The sequence below is a fragment of the Thamnophis sirtalis genome, unplaced genomic scaffold (assembly GCF_051295495.1).
Source record: "Thamnophis sirtalis isolate CommonGarterSnake01/CBP01778 unplaced genomic scaffold, rThaSir2_p1.2 scaffold_4, whole genome shotgun sequence".
Classification (NCBI taxonomy): Eukaryota; Metazoa; Chordata; class Lepidosauria; order Squamata; family Natricidae; genus Thamnophis; species Thamnophis sirtalis.
Genome location: NW_028261384.1, coordinates 116,112,403 through 116,128,919, shown reverse-complemented (window position 1 = coordinate 116,128,919; position 16,517 = coordinate 116,112,403). Strand labels below are relative to the sequence as shown.

Genomic DNA, 16,517 nt, shown 5'->3' with positions numbered 1-16,517 from the left:
CCTTCCTCCCTCCCTCCCTCCCCAGCTGAAATAGACAAGAGTTCTAAGACTTCTCTCAGTTTTCCCTTCTACATTAAGTTGAAAGAAAGAATGGTTAAACTGCAGTATTTTTTGTTGCTACCATTCCAAGAGGACATGCCAGATGGAACATTGTAAAGTTCAGCTTATATAAAAGGTCAATCAATGGAAACCATATGTTCTAGTGAAAGCAAAATAATTGGCATGTGCTTTCCCAGAAGGGATGGGAGTGAAGGGAAGCAACGGGCTCTAACAATAAGATGTCATTACGTTCACTATCCAGACAGCCCTTGTTGCCAAAACTGAAGAATAGATTGAAATCCAGAGAGAAAATTCTTAAACTCGTTTCATCAAGGGAGACCAGAAGTTTAAGGTTTTCATGGGCGGAATCTTATGAAGGAGAATAGTTGGTAATGTTGCCACTTGTAAAATAGGAGGATAGGGGATACTGCAAAGGCCCCATTAGGTCAGGATCCGTATCTGCTTGCGGTTACCTCTAGCGATGCAGCAATTATTTTTGTGCAAGGGAAGAGAGTTTGGTCTAAGGTTTGTCTATTTGTTGGGAGCTTAGCAATGGAAATGATCAGACAGCGGCCAGGAACACCTCCAGCATGTTGCCTCCAGTACAGTGTTTCTCAACCTTGGCAACTTGAAGATGTCCGGACTTCAACTCCCAGAATTCCCCAGCCAGCATTCGCTGGCTGGGGAATTCCGGGAGTTGAAGTCCGGACATCTTCAAGTTGCCAAGGTTGAGAAACACTGCTCCAATACAATGCCAAAGTGGATTACATGCATCTAGATTCTAGAGCAGAGGTGTCAAACTCAAGGCCCGGCGCCCGGATCTGGTCTGCGAGGTGCTTAGATCTGGTCTGCAGGACCCAGAGGCTAAAGCGGTAGTAACTTGGAAGCCTGGGTCGCTGGAACCAACAGCAACCCAGGCCTGCCATGCCCCTGAACCGGTTCTCCTACAGCGGTGCCATCTTGATTTTCGGTTCTGCGCATGCGCAGAACAATTTTCACTGAAGGAATGTAATTCCCCCCCCCCTTTTCTAAACATTTTTGCACGCCTAACTGGCAGTAATGCTGGCAGCAACCCACCCCTGGCGGGTGGGAGGGGCTGGAAACAACAATGGACTGGCCCACAGTGCCTCTGCCAGCAAAAAATGGAGCTTGGGGGGGGGCATGCCCATTTTCACTGGTGGAGGATTGCAGGAAGCAGTTGCAGCCAAAAACGGAGTTCGGGAGCCCGTTTTTGCAGGCAGAGAACTTGGGTCATCATGGGGTCCCCTGACCCGAGTGACATCAAGCTGGCCACACCCAACCTCCTCCCCCCCCCCGAGGTGAAACACAACTCTGATGCAGCCCTCATGAAATTGAGTTTGACACCCCTGCTCTAGAGGGAAGGGGGCAGATTGACAGGAACTATAGGAGGGGAACAGATACAGATATTCCTCGACTTAATAACCATTCATTTAGGGACTTCAAAGTTTGAAGTTCTCACAGCCCTGAAAATGGTGACTTACCACCAGTCCTAACACTCATGACAATTGCACCATCCCCACAGTCGCATGATCAAAATTCAGATGCTTTCAATCGGCATGTATTTATGATGATTGCATCATCCTGGCGTGATGTGATCGCCTTTGGTGAACTTCCCAGCTAGCTTCCAACCAGCAAAGTCAATGCGGGAGGCTGTATTCGTTTAACGACCAAGTGATTCACTTAAGAACTGCACTGATTCAATTAACAACCATGGCAAAAATGATTGTAAAATCCAATGTGACTCCCTTAACAACTGCCTTGCTCCGCAACGGAAACCCTGGTCCCAACTGTGTTTGTAAGTCAAGGACTACCTGTATACAAGTAAGCTACGTATATAGCTACACATATATTCTAATAGCCTAATTTAGGAAAGTGGACTGTTTTTTTTAAAATCAGTGTTGGGAACCCAGCCCTTCATGGATCTGCAAATTCATCATGCTTCCTTCAAACCACACTTAGCCAGATTATTCCAGATTGAGAATGCACATTGAATAAAATAAGGGAAGGAGTTGTACTGGAGGAAAGGGGAGCTGCTAGAGAGGACCTGGACCTCAGATGAGATTTCCAAGGTTGGCTGGAGACAGGCACTCCAGTTTCACAGGGCTTCGTGGCACCTCCTTGGTGTCTGGTCCTGCCTCAGGTTTAGCAGGTTTCGCTGGTGACGTTTCAATCCCTGGAGAAGGTTGTTTGAGATGCGGGACCGAGAGGTCCTGCATTGGTTTAAGTTGGATTTGGGTTGGAGTTGGGTAGACATAACCATCTGCTTCATGGAAGAACCAGTCATAACGCTGGGGCCTGTCCGGGGAGAGAGCTGAAAAGAAAAGAAGAGAGGTGGAAGTTAAAGAAATAAGTGTAGTCTATCTTATCAGTTTAGCATTGCAGGTCTGGAATGGGTTGAGGCATTGGAAGAGTTCAGTAGCCGATATGGGTTCTCTCCAGTGGTGAAATGTAAAAAAATTTGCCGCCGGTTCTCTGGGCATGGATTGATGGTGGGTTATGTGACTGGGTGAGCATAGCCAACATTTTTAAATTTTTAAAGCATTTTACTACCTATTCGCCGGTAATAAAAAATGCTTTAAAAAGTGCGGGGGGGGGGGAGAGGTTCAGCTGTACTGTGTGATCACGGTACCTTTTTTTCACTTTTTAAAGCATTTTTTTACTAGCGGTTCAGACAACGAGGCAGGGAAAAAATGCTTTAAAAAGTGGTGGGGGGGGGAAGGTTCCGATGATCGCGTGGCTCACAGCTGATCCGCGCGATCGTCAGAAGCTTTTTTTCCCTGTCTATTCGCCATAACCGGCAGGGAAAAAAATGCTTTAAAAAGCAGGGGGGGAGGCAAGCTTTTGACAATAAGCTGTGAGCCATGCGATCATTGGAAGGGTTGCCCCGCCCCTCCACTTTTTAAAGCATGTTTTTTCCTGCCAGTTTGGGGGAAAAGGCAAGGGGGAAAATGCTTTAAAGTGCAGAAAAAAAGCTTCTGACAATCACGATCCTCAGAAGCTTTTTTTTACCACCAGTTCACAGAACCAACAACAATCGTCCCTACTGGTTCATGCAAACTGATGAGAACCAGCAGAATTTCACCCCTGGTTCTCTCCCAAAATGACTGTTGGGTGGGCTTTCCCATTCATAAAACAGTTGGCATGAAAGGCATAATTATATGAGAATGCTACTTCATTTTCCTTCCATCCCACTTATTTATACATGGTGGTGATTGTTGTTGAATGATCTATCTAGATACTCCACCACTTCAAATGAATAAGGCATTGCCCAGTAAAATGCTTCTGTTATGGAATGGGACAACTCACCATAGTCATCTCGCCATGGCCAACTCGGCACAGTCATCTTGCCGTGACCAACTTGCCACAAGAGAACTCACTATGACCAACTTACTATGGGACAACTCTCTGCAGGACAATACACGCAGGATAATTCAGCGCAATAAATGCTATCCACCATTGTTTCTTCTACACTATTTTCATTGACAAAATAATGTAGAAGAAATATTGACAGATAACATTTATTGCGCTGAATTATCCTGCGTGGATTGTCCTGCAGAGAGTTGTCCCATAGTAAGTTGGTCATAGTGAGTTCTCTTGTGGCAAGTTGGGTTTGAGTTATCCCACGTGAAATTGTCCACGGCAAATTGTCCCACGGCAAATTGTCCCACAGCAAGTTGGCTGCACAGAGTTGTCCCGTGGTGAGTTTGCCATGGTAACCTCTCTGTTATGATATCCCAGTGCTTATCATGCTTGTTTGGCACTTACATCAATGTCTTTTTGGTACCTGACAAAGACCTTTTTCTGTTTGTAAGATTTGGTACAGAAACATTTTTATGCCCTTAGTTTCATTCCTGTATGCATAACTGGGTATTTTAATTGTATAGTATCATCCCTTAACAACATTAATCCACCACTAAGTGATGCAATCACAAGCGGGATGTCACGTGACTGCATTGCTTAATGGCAGCAATCCCAGCATTCCCTATTGCCATTGCTAAACAAGGTTCATGAGCCATGGTGAAGCAGTGGTTAGAGTGCAGGACTGCAGGCTACTTCTGCTGCCTGCCTGCTGCCTGCAATTTGGTAGTTCAAATCTCACCAGGCTCAAGGTTGACTCAGCCTTCCATCCTTCCAAGGTTGGTAAAATGAGGACCCAGATTGTTGGGGGCAAATATGCTGACTCTGTAAACCGCTTAGAGAGGGCTGTAAAACACTGTAAAGCAGTATATAAGTCTACGTGCTATTGCTATTGCTATCATGGGTTGTTAAACAAGTCTCAGGCAGCTTGTAAGCAGACAAGCAGCTGCTGCTGGGCAGAAGAGGGTGTACAGGTGGTCTGGCAAGCCACGACGTGAGCATGGCAGAGTCAGGGATGGTTCCTGCCAGGCAAGGAAAAATATGAGAGACTTACAGAGACTTACCCATGACCTTAGTTGCTGACTTAATTTGTGGGAAGTCAACAGAGAAGGTCATAAGTGGTGATCACCTGACTATGGCATGCTGCAAGTGTTGTGAAAACAAGCCAGTTGTCAAGTGCCCAGACCAAGGTCACCTGGCCAGAGGGGTGCTAGATCTGCCAGTACTTTGAGGACCAATTTAAGTACCACTCATTCACTCACTGTTGTAACTTTGACTGGCTGGTCCTCAAAGTCTGTGGAGATTCTCAATCTCCAGGTTGTGGTTATCCCAAAGGTGCTTTTTCCAAAAGGCAACTAGAGTTCTGTGGGGTTTTCTTTTTTGTTTGAAAGCATTTTGCTTCTCATCCAAGGAGCTTCTTCAGTTCTGAACTTTGAGAAGCAAAACGTTTCCAGACAAAAAAGCAAGAACATCCAGTTGCCTTTTGGAAAAAGAACCTTTGGTCAGGAGTGGGTTGCTGCGGGTTCACACAGGTTCGGGAGAACCTCTAGCTAAGAATCTGCCCAGTTCTGAGAACCCGCAAATTCCACCCCTGACTGGCCCTGCCCACCGCTCCCACCCCTTACAGGAATCTCCACACAGCCCGTTTGGGATGCCAGGTAAGTACAGGACCCGCATGGAGGCTCGGGGAGGATGAAAAATGGGCCTCCCGGAAATTCCCGAAGGCCAGAAACAGGCCACTTTCCGGAGGGCCTCTGAAGCTCGGGGAAGGCCATTTTTGCCCTCCTGAACACTCGAGCAGTGGTGGGTTTCAATTTTATTTACTACCTGTTCGCTCGTGCACACCCCCCGCATCCAGGTGGGTGGAGCCTCCCAACACTGCCACTACCAGTTCACCCGATCGAGGCCGAACTGGGAGCAACCCACCCCTGGGCTTAAGGAAAGCCTCTGGAGCCCGGGGAGGGTGAACCCTCCCCCCCACCATGGTGCAGGAGGCCGACTAGGCCACACCCACTATGGCCACACCCACCCAGCAACCGGGCAGAGAACCCATTGCTAAATGGGTTTGAAGCCCACCTCTGCCTTTGGTTATTAAAAGATGAAGAGTTGTAGACTCTTCCCTACCACCACCACCATTTTTTTCAACCAAAGGCTATCAACAAAACTGATGAACCAGAAGGAAGAACTTCATATTTCATTGTGGGAGAAAAATACAGGGGAAGGACATTGACAGTGCCCTCTTAAGAGACCCTTCCCTTCCCAAAGGACCTGGGGAACAGGTTTACCCGGGTCATCAAATGCATCCTCATTCAAGCGATGGTGTGTGAATGGTTCTTTCTTGGTTCCCCGACTGTGGGCACAATAGATTCCCACGAAAACACACAGCAATATACCGCACACCCAGAGGAACAGAGCTATGGCGTTCTTGGATAGTCCTTGAGTTTCCCCAGCTTCACCTTTACAGGGGAAAAAAAATGCCTGAGTTCACATACAACATACCAAACTAGCGGGGGAAATGGTATCAACTTATATACTGATACTTCAGCAGCCATTGATTCCCTATGTTGGCTAAAGCTGCCTTGTGTTTGCTTTGGGCTTGGGGGTTTTCAGACCAACCTCATTTTATTAACCTGGGTTTATAACCAGAGAGTGTGCTGAGTAATGGCTACCAGTTTTCATGGAATGCAACCAAACCAGCCAGTGGTGGGTTGGCAATTTTTTTACTACCGGTTCAGGCGTGCTCCTGTACGCAGAAGCGGGTGGGCGGAGTCTCCCACGCCGCCACTACTACCGGTTTGGCCGAACCGGGAGCAACCCACCTCTGGACCCAGCCCAATTTCACTTTTCCCTGTTTGAATAAAAGCCAAGAAATCAAACACAGAGCTTAGCACACTGAATGGTCTTAAATCTCTCTCTCCTCTGCCTAGAATATCTCATTTACCTGACTAAGCCAGCCAATGCTCTCTTTGCTTCCCTGGGGAGACACACATTCATCTGAGTCTGTGGGGTGCAATTGGTTTTGGAATACTATGGTACAATAATTCAAATGGTGGAGCTGGATGGGGAAATGTTAAACTTGATGTAAGATTTAAATTAATTATTATTTTCCAGCCATGTATTGAATTATCTTGTCTTCTATTGTCCCTAGATTATTATTTTTGAGTATCGATGGGATCTGACTAAGATTTTTGAGGCCCATAAACCAATTCCAAAGGGCCTTCAATTTACAATTGTATTACTTCAATCAGGGAGGCTTATAAGGGACTCCAGCAATTGTAACTTTAATAGGCATATCTGTCCTGCTTTCCTACTGTTTCCTCCATCTTTTGTCATAGTAGAATATTATTTTGAGGAACGGGAACAAGGCTGCACAGAATACTAGTCAAATTTAGTAGACAAATGTCTGTATGGCATAGTTTTTTCAGAATCCAATATGAGAAGGTTTGACTGTCCTCCACAGACTTTTTAGGAACTCAGGAATTTATGAATACAGTCACATACAAATACAATGAGGAATCTCCACTTCCAGATTTCTGTTACAGAGGATCTAGAAAACCATAAGGACATGGAAGCACCACAGCTGCTAGCAACAAATGTTATGGTTTAACAAAGCTCTTTGTAAAAAAAAAGGAATTCCCTCCTATCGGTCCTAGCAGTAATGGATGATTTCAAGAGACCCATTCTTTGTATGTCTAACCACTCTTGACCAAATAAATAAAGTATAAGTTTTTAACACTGTATCCATAAAAGAGAATATTTGTGCTCAGGGTTGAAAATGAGGTTAGTTGTTTTCTTGCAGAAGTTTCATTACTCAAACTAGGGGGTAAAGGTGAGGATGCTACATAGTTTAGGAATTGAAACATTTGCAAGAAAACAACCAAATTCAGCGGGGTGGGCTGCTACGGGTTTGCCTGGTTCAGGAGAACCCGTAGCTAATGTTATGGCTGGTTTGGAGAATCTCCAAATGCCACCACTGGCTGGCCCTGCCCACCCTTCCCCTCCCAGGAATCTCCACGTGGCCATTTTGGATGCGAGGTAAGTGCAGGGCCCGTGTGGAGGTTCAGGGAGGGGGGAAAAACGGGCCTCCCGGAAGGCTTCCAGATCCTGGGGGAGGCAGTTTTTGCCCTCCCTGAGGCTCAAGGAAAGCCTCTGGAGCCTGGGGAAGGTGAAAATGCCCCCCCTCTGCCATGGTTCAGGAGGCTGAATTGGCCATACCCACCATGGCCACACCCACCCAGTAACCGAGCAAAGTCCACACATCTTCAAGCTGGCCAGGTTGAAAAACCCTGATCTAGATCATTTTTGCTATGACTGATTTTATGCCTTAGTCATGATTCTCCTTCATTCCTAGCTAACTTTTTTCTAAAATCTTGGCTTGAGCGTCCAAGAAAAAAGGGCAAGGGGGGGAAATAATGTGCATGATGATGGCATTGCCCAAATGACGTAACTTCATTTGTACAATGACACTGTGATGCACGTGGCAAATAAAAGCTACTGTGGATTATGAGAAGGAAAAGTGATACCGAATTCTTATCACTGTGACACATTAGGCTGGACCATCTTCTAAACCAGAGAAGCCAACCGTGCTTGCTCAGGAATTCTGGGAGTTGAAGTTCAGAAGTCACAAAAGGGCCATAGTTCCCCACCCCTGTTCTAAACATTCAACTACTCTCTGTATTATGGATAAGCTAAATCTGGACCAGTGGTGGGTTTCCAAATTTTTTACTACTGGTTTGCTCGTGCGTGTGTGCGTGCACGTGACACTTCTGTGCAGGCGCAGAAGCGTCCGGGTGGGTGGATAGATCCTGCTGCCAGCACTACTACTGGTTCGCCCAGTCTAGGCCGAACTGGGAGTAACCCATCTCTGATATGGACTATTCAATAATCTCAGATTCAACTGAACAAAAATGAGATTTCCCCCAAGGAACCTCCTTCTCAATTGTCTTTCACCTTGTGGTTTCAGCAGCGCGACTGCCATGGCCCGAGGTGCAGGCTGGGTTTTTTCAGAATCTCCCATGTTTAGGAGAGAAAGATTGTAACGAGCCCTCTCTTCTTCTTGAAACATCTCAGACATGTTCAGCACCATATCCGCACGCCTGGCTGAAGCCTCCCACTCATAATTTCTTATAGGATCATCCATGTTTGGGTCAGAAATCCCAAATGGACTATCTTCTTCTTCCTGGATCAACTCGGTATTCTCAGTCTGGGCGGTGGAGACCGAGGGCTGAGTCGGGTCCTGCTGAGGCAAGGATGAATTGGGTGGAGAGCTGGTAACCAGACTTGGGTGCAGGAGAGATTTGGGGTCTGGCGTGGATTCAGAGGACATTGGCGGCATGGATGACAATGTGGTGGGCAGAGATGGAGAAGGAGAGTAAAGGGATGTGGTTGATGACACGTTAGCTCTTGCATAACTCAGACTTATAAGTAGCAACGGGCCAAAAGCAACGCAAGGTAGATTCATTTTCAGGCACCCACCCAAGAGAATTTCTATGGAGAAAAATAAAAATACTTACAAATACAATCAGTCACACATTGCATCTTTTAAAAGTTCTCACTTGACCACACAAATCCTTTGCTTACCTTTTTTCACACTGTAAGGGAGCTGATGTGGTTTGCCACTTAATGAAAAGCTGTACTCTTTTTCACTCAGCAATAATTAACATGTCAGTTGAATGTCATCAGGCAGCAACGTGAGGCATAAATATACTTCTCTGCAGTATCTCGAATGAATTATTTTAAATGGTTAGTCTACATATTGAATCTGCAAGCTGTTTCCTGGATTTCTGAAGCTCAGTCTGCCAATGTTATCCCTAGACCTGTGATGGTAAACCTATGGCATGCGTGCCGCAGGTGGCATGTGGAGCCCTCTCTTCGGGCTTGCGAGCTGTCGCCTCAGCTCCACTCCACCACTCCTGCCAGCCAGCTGATTTTTGGGTCTCTACCACCATGCCCTGGGATGGGACATACGTAGGAGACACGTGAGCCTGCGTGGGGGGGATCATGCACACATGCACAGGGAGCGCAGGGGGATGTGCACATGTGCAGGGATGGGACACACCGGGGGTGTTGCACATACATTGCATTAAAGGAGTGGGCACATGCACATGCGCTGTTGCACGCACACACTTTCAGCCCGCAACAATAAAAAGATTAGCCCTCACCGGTCTAGATACTTCTGAAAATGCCAGCCACGATTACCAGCAAAACAGCAGAAAATCTGCTGTCTTCTAGATTGTTGTCCCCATTGAAGCTCAACATTGCCCAGCAGATACGGGCTATGAAAGCCTACACAATATCAGCAGTCTTGGAAATCTTAAACTTTGTAAAGGGGACCTGGGGGCGGGGGGGGGGTATTTTGAAGGAAGAACTCCCAAAACCTCACAATCACTGCCAAGGGTTGCTGATTGCTGGAGGGGTGCACATGCAGAAAAACAAGAAGAACATGAAGAAATGGAGAAGCTGGAATAGTGAAGAGAAAATTTCATGGAACATCAACTATGGAGAAATGTTTGTTTACTTTTCAGATTTTTCATTGTGAATTTAAAAACAACCTACATTTGCCTTCTAGTATTGGATTTTGATTCCCAGACTTCTAGGCCAAGAATACATAATTTTTTTAAAAGCAACAATTGGCCTCTGAGCTTTCTAGGCCCTAGGGTATGCCATTCAAGACCTTCCCTCCCCATTCCATGTTCTATTGATTTTCGTTCATAGCCAAGTTGTATTTCTTGGGCATTGAGCATGTTTAACCTTCACTGAGCTTAAATTATTTTATGTTGCTGCAAAAATAGGTTTTCTCCAACCTTAGTCATATTTTCATGACTACATAAGATTCCACATGTTACTTGTGATTAGAATCTGGATTGGATGTAGGATTATGCCAGATGTTCTCTTAGGGGATCATAATTATCTTTTTCTGTGATGGTGGGAAGAGATTTATAGATGATTTTTACACTAAGGATTTAAAGATTCCCCAAGAATCATCAAAATGTCAAGTCAAAATAATTGTGCTGAAGATAAGCTTTATAGATACTATAAATCACTAAAATGGACTTGACTAATGTTTGAACTTACAGATAGTTGTCCTCGTCAATGAGCAAAAATTATATAAAATGAATAATTTCCCATTACTTCCACTAAACAGATGTGGCAACGAAGATGTAAGTGTAAGAAAACACCCCCACCCTCACAATATTTTGGGAATTGGATTCAACAAATAAAATTCAAGGGGGCTGAATTGGGTTTCTAAGAGAGTGAAGTTTTGTGTTGCCACCCAAAAAAATCTGATATGAGAACTATGAATATTGGAGTCTTAATCAATTCTACCTGTACGTATATTATTATGAATTGCCATGTATTTTCAAAGATGACTAGATTTGAGTAAGTAACAAATCCTTAAAGCAAAGGTGTCCAAACTTGGGAATTTTAAGGCTTGTGGACTTCAACACCCAGAATTAAAGTTCCCAAGTTTGGACACCCGTGCCTTAAAGTCTCTCAAAGGATTTGCATTCAAACAAGCTGGCTAGCTGAATGCTGGATTACAGAATAACAGAGTTGGAAGGGATCTTGGGGTCTTCTGATTAACTTCCTGTTCAAACAGAAGACTCTGTGCCATTCCAGGCAAATGTTTGTTTAATCTCTTCTTTAAAACCTCCCATGATTGTACATCCACAGCTTCTGGATGGCAAGCTGATCAGAAAATTTCTCTTTAGTTCTAGGCTGATTCTCTCTCCTTCATTACTTCTTGTCCTGCCCACAAGTGCTTTGAAGAATAGCTTGGCCCCTTCCTCTCTGTGGCAGCCCTCAAACATTAGAAGACTACTATCATGTCATTCCTAGTCTTTTCTTCGTTAGAGTAGACATGCCCAGTTCCTGCAATTCTCTATTGTATAGCTTCTATCCCCTTAATCATCTTTGTTGCTCTTCTCTGCACCCTTCCTACAGTTTTTAACATCTTTTTAAATCAAACGCCACTATCAGCAACACCTGGAAAATCCCTCTGGTTATGAAACCCTGCCTTTCACAAGAACCTTTGACAAGAGGTGATCACCCAGCCCTAGATACGAAAACAATGTCCCAACTCCCCTGAGTAACAACAGCGACCTCAGGGTTGTTTATTGTTTACACAGCTTTCATCACCCATTTCCTCCTGCCCATCATCATAAACAAAGTTTTATATTTCCAAATGCCTTTCAAAATATAGAAATTTAAAAGATGCTATTGGAGAAGGTGAGGGTTGGTGCAAAAAGCAAAGTTTCTTTATGACTTTGCCTCTCTGTGTATTGGAATGACATACATTTCAATTCTCTCTCTCTCTCTTTGCAGTCCATTTTGTCTGTGAGAACGGATAGTTTTCTCCTCTATTAACCTTCAGCTCCCTTCTGAAACTATACAGAAGCAAAATCCTGTATCCACTCACCACAGAATAAACTCCACTGAACTGAAATTACTTCTGAGTAGATTATCATCAGATTACGTGAATCAGTGTCTCCCTTCTGATCAATTTCATGTTTTCAAACTATGAAACTGCAGCTCATAGGATTTTTTTTCCCCCTTCTAAAAGCCACATAATCTGGATGTGATGAACAAGGTATAAAGAATTTCTAACTATCCAAAATTCTACCACTATTCCAAAATTTATAATTTTATATAATTTTATTATATTATTATTAATTATTAGTTTTGAGTTTTTGGTTAGAAGACTATTTTAACAAATGTATATATGTATCTAAATATGTATAAGAAAGCTCAGGACATTATTTGTTCGAAACATGCAGGAGAGGTCTTCATCCTGCAATGGACAGACAATGGCTAAAATGATGATCATAGCCATTGTCTGTCCATTGCAGGATGAAGACCTCTCCTGCATGTTTCGAACAAATAATGTCCTGAGCTTTCTTATACACTCACACACACACACACACACACACACACACACACACACACACACACACTTTTTGTGCTTTTCTACATTTCAAACTATCAACTCTGCAGAGATGCTGAACATTTCCAGTATAGAGCTGTAATGAAAAAGTTTGCGTCTTTTTTCAAGTTGGTTTTTGGTTAGACTTTTTTTTTTTTTTAATGTTGTTACTTGCGAAGTCGTGGACAATGTTCCTCCAGGTCTTCCTGTCCTCTACCTCTGGAGTACAGGAAGGCCAGGAAGGAACATTCTCCATTTAAAAAATAATAATCTAACCAAAACTCAGAAACCAACTTGAAATAAATAGGCAAGCTTTTTCATTACAGCTCTACAATGGAAACGTTCAGCAACTCTGCAGAGTTGGTAGTTTGAAAGGCAGAAAAGCACAAAAAGTTCTAAAGAGCTGACAGTGTACATACCATCCAAAAGAAAGTGAGTCTTCTGATACAGCCACTTGCCTAAGGAAAAGAAATTGATCCAGGTAACCTAAAACCTGCAGCCAGGTAGAAAAGCATGAACAGTTTGTAGCCAGGTAGAAAAGCATGAACGCGTAGGAAAAAAAAGAAAAGCTCCACCCCCCAATTTACTGAGCTCCCCTTATCTCAAGGGAAAGAAGAAGCTGACAAATTATGAGCCACAGGAGAGAACATCTTAGCAACACACTTGTTTGAGGAGATTATCCCCGGTTTCCCAGAAAGGCACCTCTGATTTTAATGTTCTATCATCTCTCCGCCTCTAATCAGATATATTGTTTGTAGGTAGGAGTAAATGGGCTAATTGCCTATTTCTTTAGGAAGACACCAAGCTAGGAAAAAACAATTCTTACTGATGTAGGTATTGTGAAAAAAGGTGTTCAGATTGTTTTTTGGGGTGGGGAGCAAGGAGATTAGACAGGAGACTGCTAATTGGAGTAAAAAAAAATTGCATCAAAGTTAGCCTGTTGGGGCACTTCTTTTTATCTTCTCATCAGCATACACAGGACATACACAGAGTGCTAAGATTGGAGGGGGATCTCCATGGGGTTCTAGTGATCTCTGGACTTGGCATGCAGATGTTTCATGACCCAACTAGGTAACATCATCAGTGCTAGAGAGAGTTGGGTGGCTTGCCCTGTCAGTATTGGAGGGAGAGTATTGGAGAGAGAGTATTGGAGAGAGAGCACCAAAATAATCAAGTTCAGAGAGCACCAAGAACTCCACAGTTCAACCCCGAGATACAAATATTATCTTCTATCAGTCTACAGTCTCCTTTTGGAAGAGAGATGCCTAGTGATTGAATGGCAAATGGATGCTTTCCGAATGACTAATTTTGAATGAAATATATGACTACTCTTCAAAGGTAGCCAGCATGATAGATTCATACCTGTATACTACCCTAAACCATGGCAGAGTTTGAGTTTGGCCAAGGGGTCTGTTGAACCCAATTACTGTGGTATTTATACTCCATGCTTTATGGCTAACCAAATACATGAAGACAGGTGATTAGTACTAATAGTGGAGAAAAAATATCTGTTTTCACAACTACACAACATGCAAATATGCCTGATATCATTAGATGCTGTAGTTGAACATTCAAACATCCATTTAAGAAATAAGAGTCAATTGCCAGCCCAATCAACTTTTTAATGGAAAGGAAACCAGGTCTTTTTAACTGACTTTAAACTGGGATTTGAAATAATTTGTAAGAGGATGGTGGTTGCCATTCTTCTTGTCATCAGTGTAGAAACTAATAGCAATAGCATTTAGCAATAGCAGACATATACCACTTCACCGTGCTTTTTACAGCCCTCTCTAAGTGGTTTACAGAGTCAGCATATTGCCCCCAACAATCTGGCTCCTCATTTTACCCATCTTGGTAGGATGGAAGGCTAAGTCAACCTTGAATCGGTGAGATTTGAACTGCTGAACTGCAGCTAGCAAGCAGTCAGCTGAAGTAGCCTGCAGTACTGCACTCTAACCACTGTGCCACCTCGGCTTTTTTGAATACATCAATAGAAAGAAACAAATGAGAAATACTTTATCATGGAAGAGACTGTGACGCATAAACTAATACAAACCTGAAATACTCAAACCATAAAAAGGATACAAGGTAAATTTAGTAGCAGAATAATCTAAAAACAGCATGTTTATATTTTTCTGAGTTTGCAGAGATCACAGAGAGCCAACAATAGCCATTAACAGCCTTCCTGGCCATTAGCTGAACACAGAATATGGACATGTGCTAATGAGTATTTTCTTGCTGGTTAGTATTGAATTTTTCAATTTTATGTCTAAGCACAATTCCCTCTGCTAATGATAAGAATTTGTGGGTTGGACATAGGGAGAAAAAAATCTTACTTGCCTTGCTTCCTCGTAAATGAGAGCTGAAGTGGCTTATGTACTTCTGATCCACACAACACACTAAGCCAAAAACAGAGCAAACCAAATCCTGGTTTAGCATGATCTATAACAAGGGTATCAAACTCACGTCATTACGGTGACATCACGTGACTCATCAGGACTTCACCCCCATCGCTAAACCATGCGGGGGTGGGGGCAGCACGTGACACATCCAGCCCACAGGCTGCAAGTTTGACACCCCTGATCTATACCTTTGAATAAATTAAGTTTTTTTCTCAAAAGACACATATATAGCACATGTATTTGAAATAGCATCATCCACATTCAAGAAAGGAAGCAGCATTAAGTTTTAAAAAAAAACCAGATGAATTTCAAAGAAAAAAATGGGATAAGTTCTGTTGAACAACTGCGCCCACAACCACATTGTGTATATTGTTGTCAGACTCCAAATACCAAGAAAGACACACTGAGGTTCTTCCAAGCAGTTTCCTTTATTATTGCTCACCTATAGACAGAGATTTTGCCAAAATAGATGAAAGAGAAGAAAAGGCAGAGGGGGTGGAGTCAAGAGAGGAATCAATCTGGAGTCCTTATGTTCCCACAATGATCCAAGTCCAGACTTCCTTGAATTCCATTAATTCTTACCTATCGCCAATTTAGTGCTGACCATTAATTGCCTAAATTATTGCATATAGACTTGAGCAATAAATCAGCTTAATTGGAACTTAACATGTGATCTTGATTCTTCACACCTGACATTAAAGCAACTATTTGCATAATTCGAAGATAAACTCTGAGAACTTCTAAGGAGGAGAACTTCTTGAACCTCTTCCTTCCTTCTCGTGGCAATACGGGCGGCGAAATGTTCGCATTTTGCCGCCCGTATTGCATCCGCTGAATCGCGCCCAGCTGCCTTGTTTAGAATAACCCGCTCCCTCTTGAAAGGGAGGGACACGGATGACCCTTGACAAAGTAGAGCTGAGGAATTTGTCCAGTATTTAACGGATAAAGTCACTCGGATTCGGACAGAGCTGGACTCCAATTGCACGGTACCAGCCGAGGTACCGGGGGAAGGTCTTGAGCATACTTTATGGATTGAGTTTCAACCTGCTTCTCCTGAGGAAGTGGACAAGGCCATGGGAGCGGTGAGTGCCTCCACTTGTATACTGGACCCGTGCCCCTCCTGGCTGGTCTCGACCAGCAGGAAGGTGACACATGGCTGGATCCAGACGATAGTTAACAACTCTCTCCGGGAGGGAATTTTCCCGCCCCTCCTAAAGGATGCGGTGGTGAGATCCCTCCTGAAGAAACCATCTCTGGACCCAGCCATTTTGAGCAACTATCGTCCAGTCTCCAACCTTCCCTTTGTTGGGAAGGTTGTTGAGAAAGTGATGGTCTCTCAACTCTGACGGTCCTTGGATGAAACCGATTATCTGGATCCCTTTCAGTCGGGTTTCAGGCCTGGTTACAGCACGGAAACTGCTTTGGTCACGTTGATCGATGATCTCTGGCGGGCCAGAGATAGGGGTCACCCCTCTATCCTTGTGCTCCTTGACCTCTCAGCGTCCTTTGATACCATCGACCATGGTATCCTTCTGCGACGGTTGCGAGAGGTGGGAGTGGGAGGCAACGTCCTTCGGTGGTTCTCCTCCTACCTCTCGGACAGGTCGCAGTCGGTGTTGGTCGAAGGGCAGAGGTCGACCCCAAGGCCCCTCAATTATGGGGTGCCGCAGGGCTCGGTCCTGTCCCCCCTCCTATTTAACATCTACATGAAGCCGCTGGGTGAGATCATACGCCGGCATGGGATTAAGTACCACCAATACGCGGATGATACGCAG

The 16,517-nt window shown here is 44.1% G+C and overlaps 1 protein-coding gene across 1 annotated transcript; it reads right to left on the bottom strand.

Moving 5' to 3' along the window:
- Nucleotides 1-2,111: 2,111 nt before the first annotated feature.
- Nucleotides 2,112-8,539, bottom strand: LOC148046302 (Golgi-associated olfactory signaling regulator-like). Its single transcript, XM_087713835.1, has 3 exons — nt 8,368-8,539; nt 5,703-5,873; nt 2,112-2,371 (listed from the first exon to the last, which is right to left on the bottom strand). The coding sequence occupies exons 1-3, from the start codon at nt 8,501-8,503 to the stop codon at nt 2,112-2,114; spliced, it is 567 nt and encodes a 188-aa protein (XP_087569961.1). The 5' UTR covers nt 8,504-8,539.
- Nucleotides 8,540-16,517: the final 7,978 nt, after the last annotated feature.

Excerpts from the sequence above, each read along its gene's own strand:
- LOC148046302 (XM_087713835.1), bottom strand. The coding sequence starts at position 8,503 with ATGGTGCTGAACATGTCTGAGATGTTTCAAGAAGAAGAGAGGGCTCGT. Across the intron at positions 5,874-8,367 it reads CGCGCTGCTGAAACCACAAG|GTGAAGCTGGGGAAACTCAA; the intron begins GTGAAAGACAAT and ends TCCCCTGTAAAG. Across the intron at positions 2,372-5,702 it reads GGATGCATTTGATGACCCGG|CTCTCTCCCCGGACAGGCCC; the intron begins GTAAACCTGTTC and ends TTTTCTTTTCAG.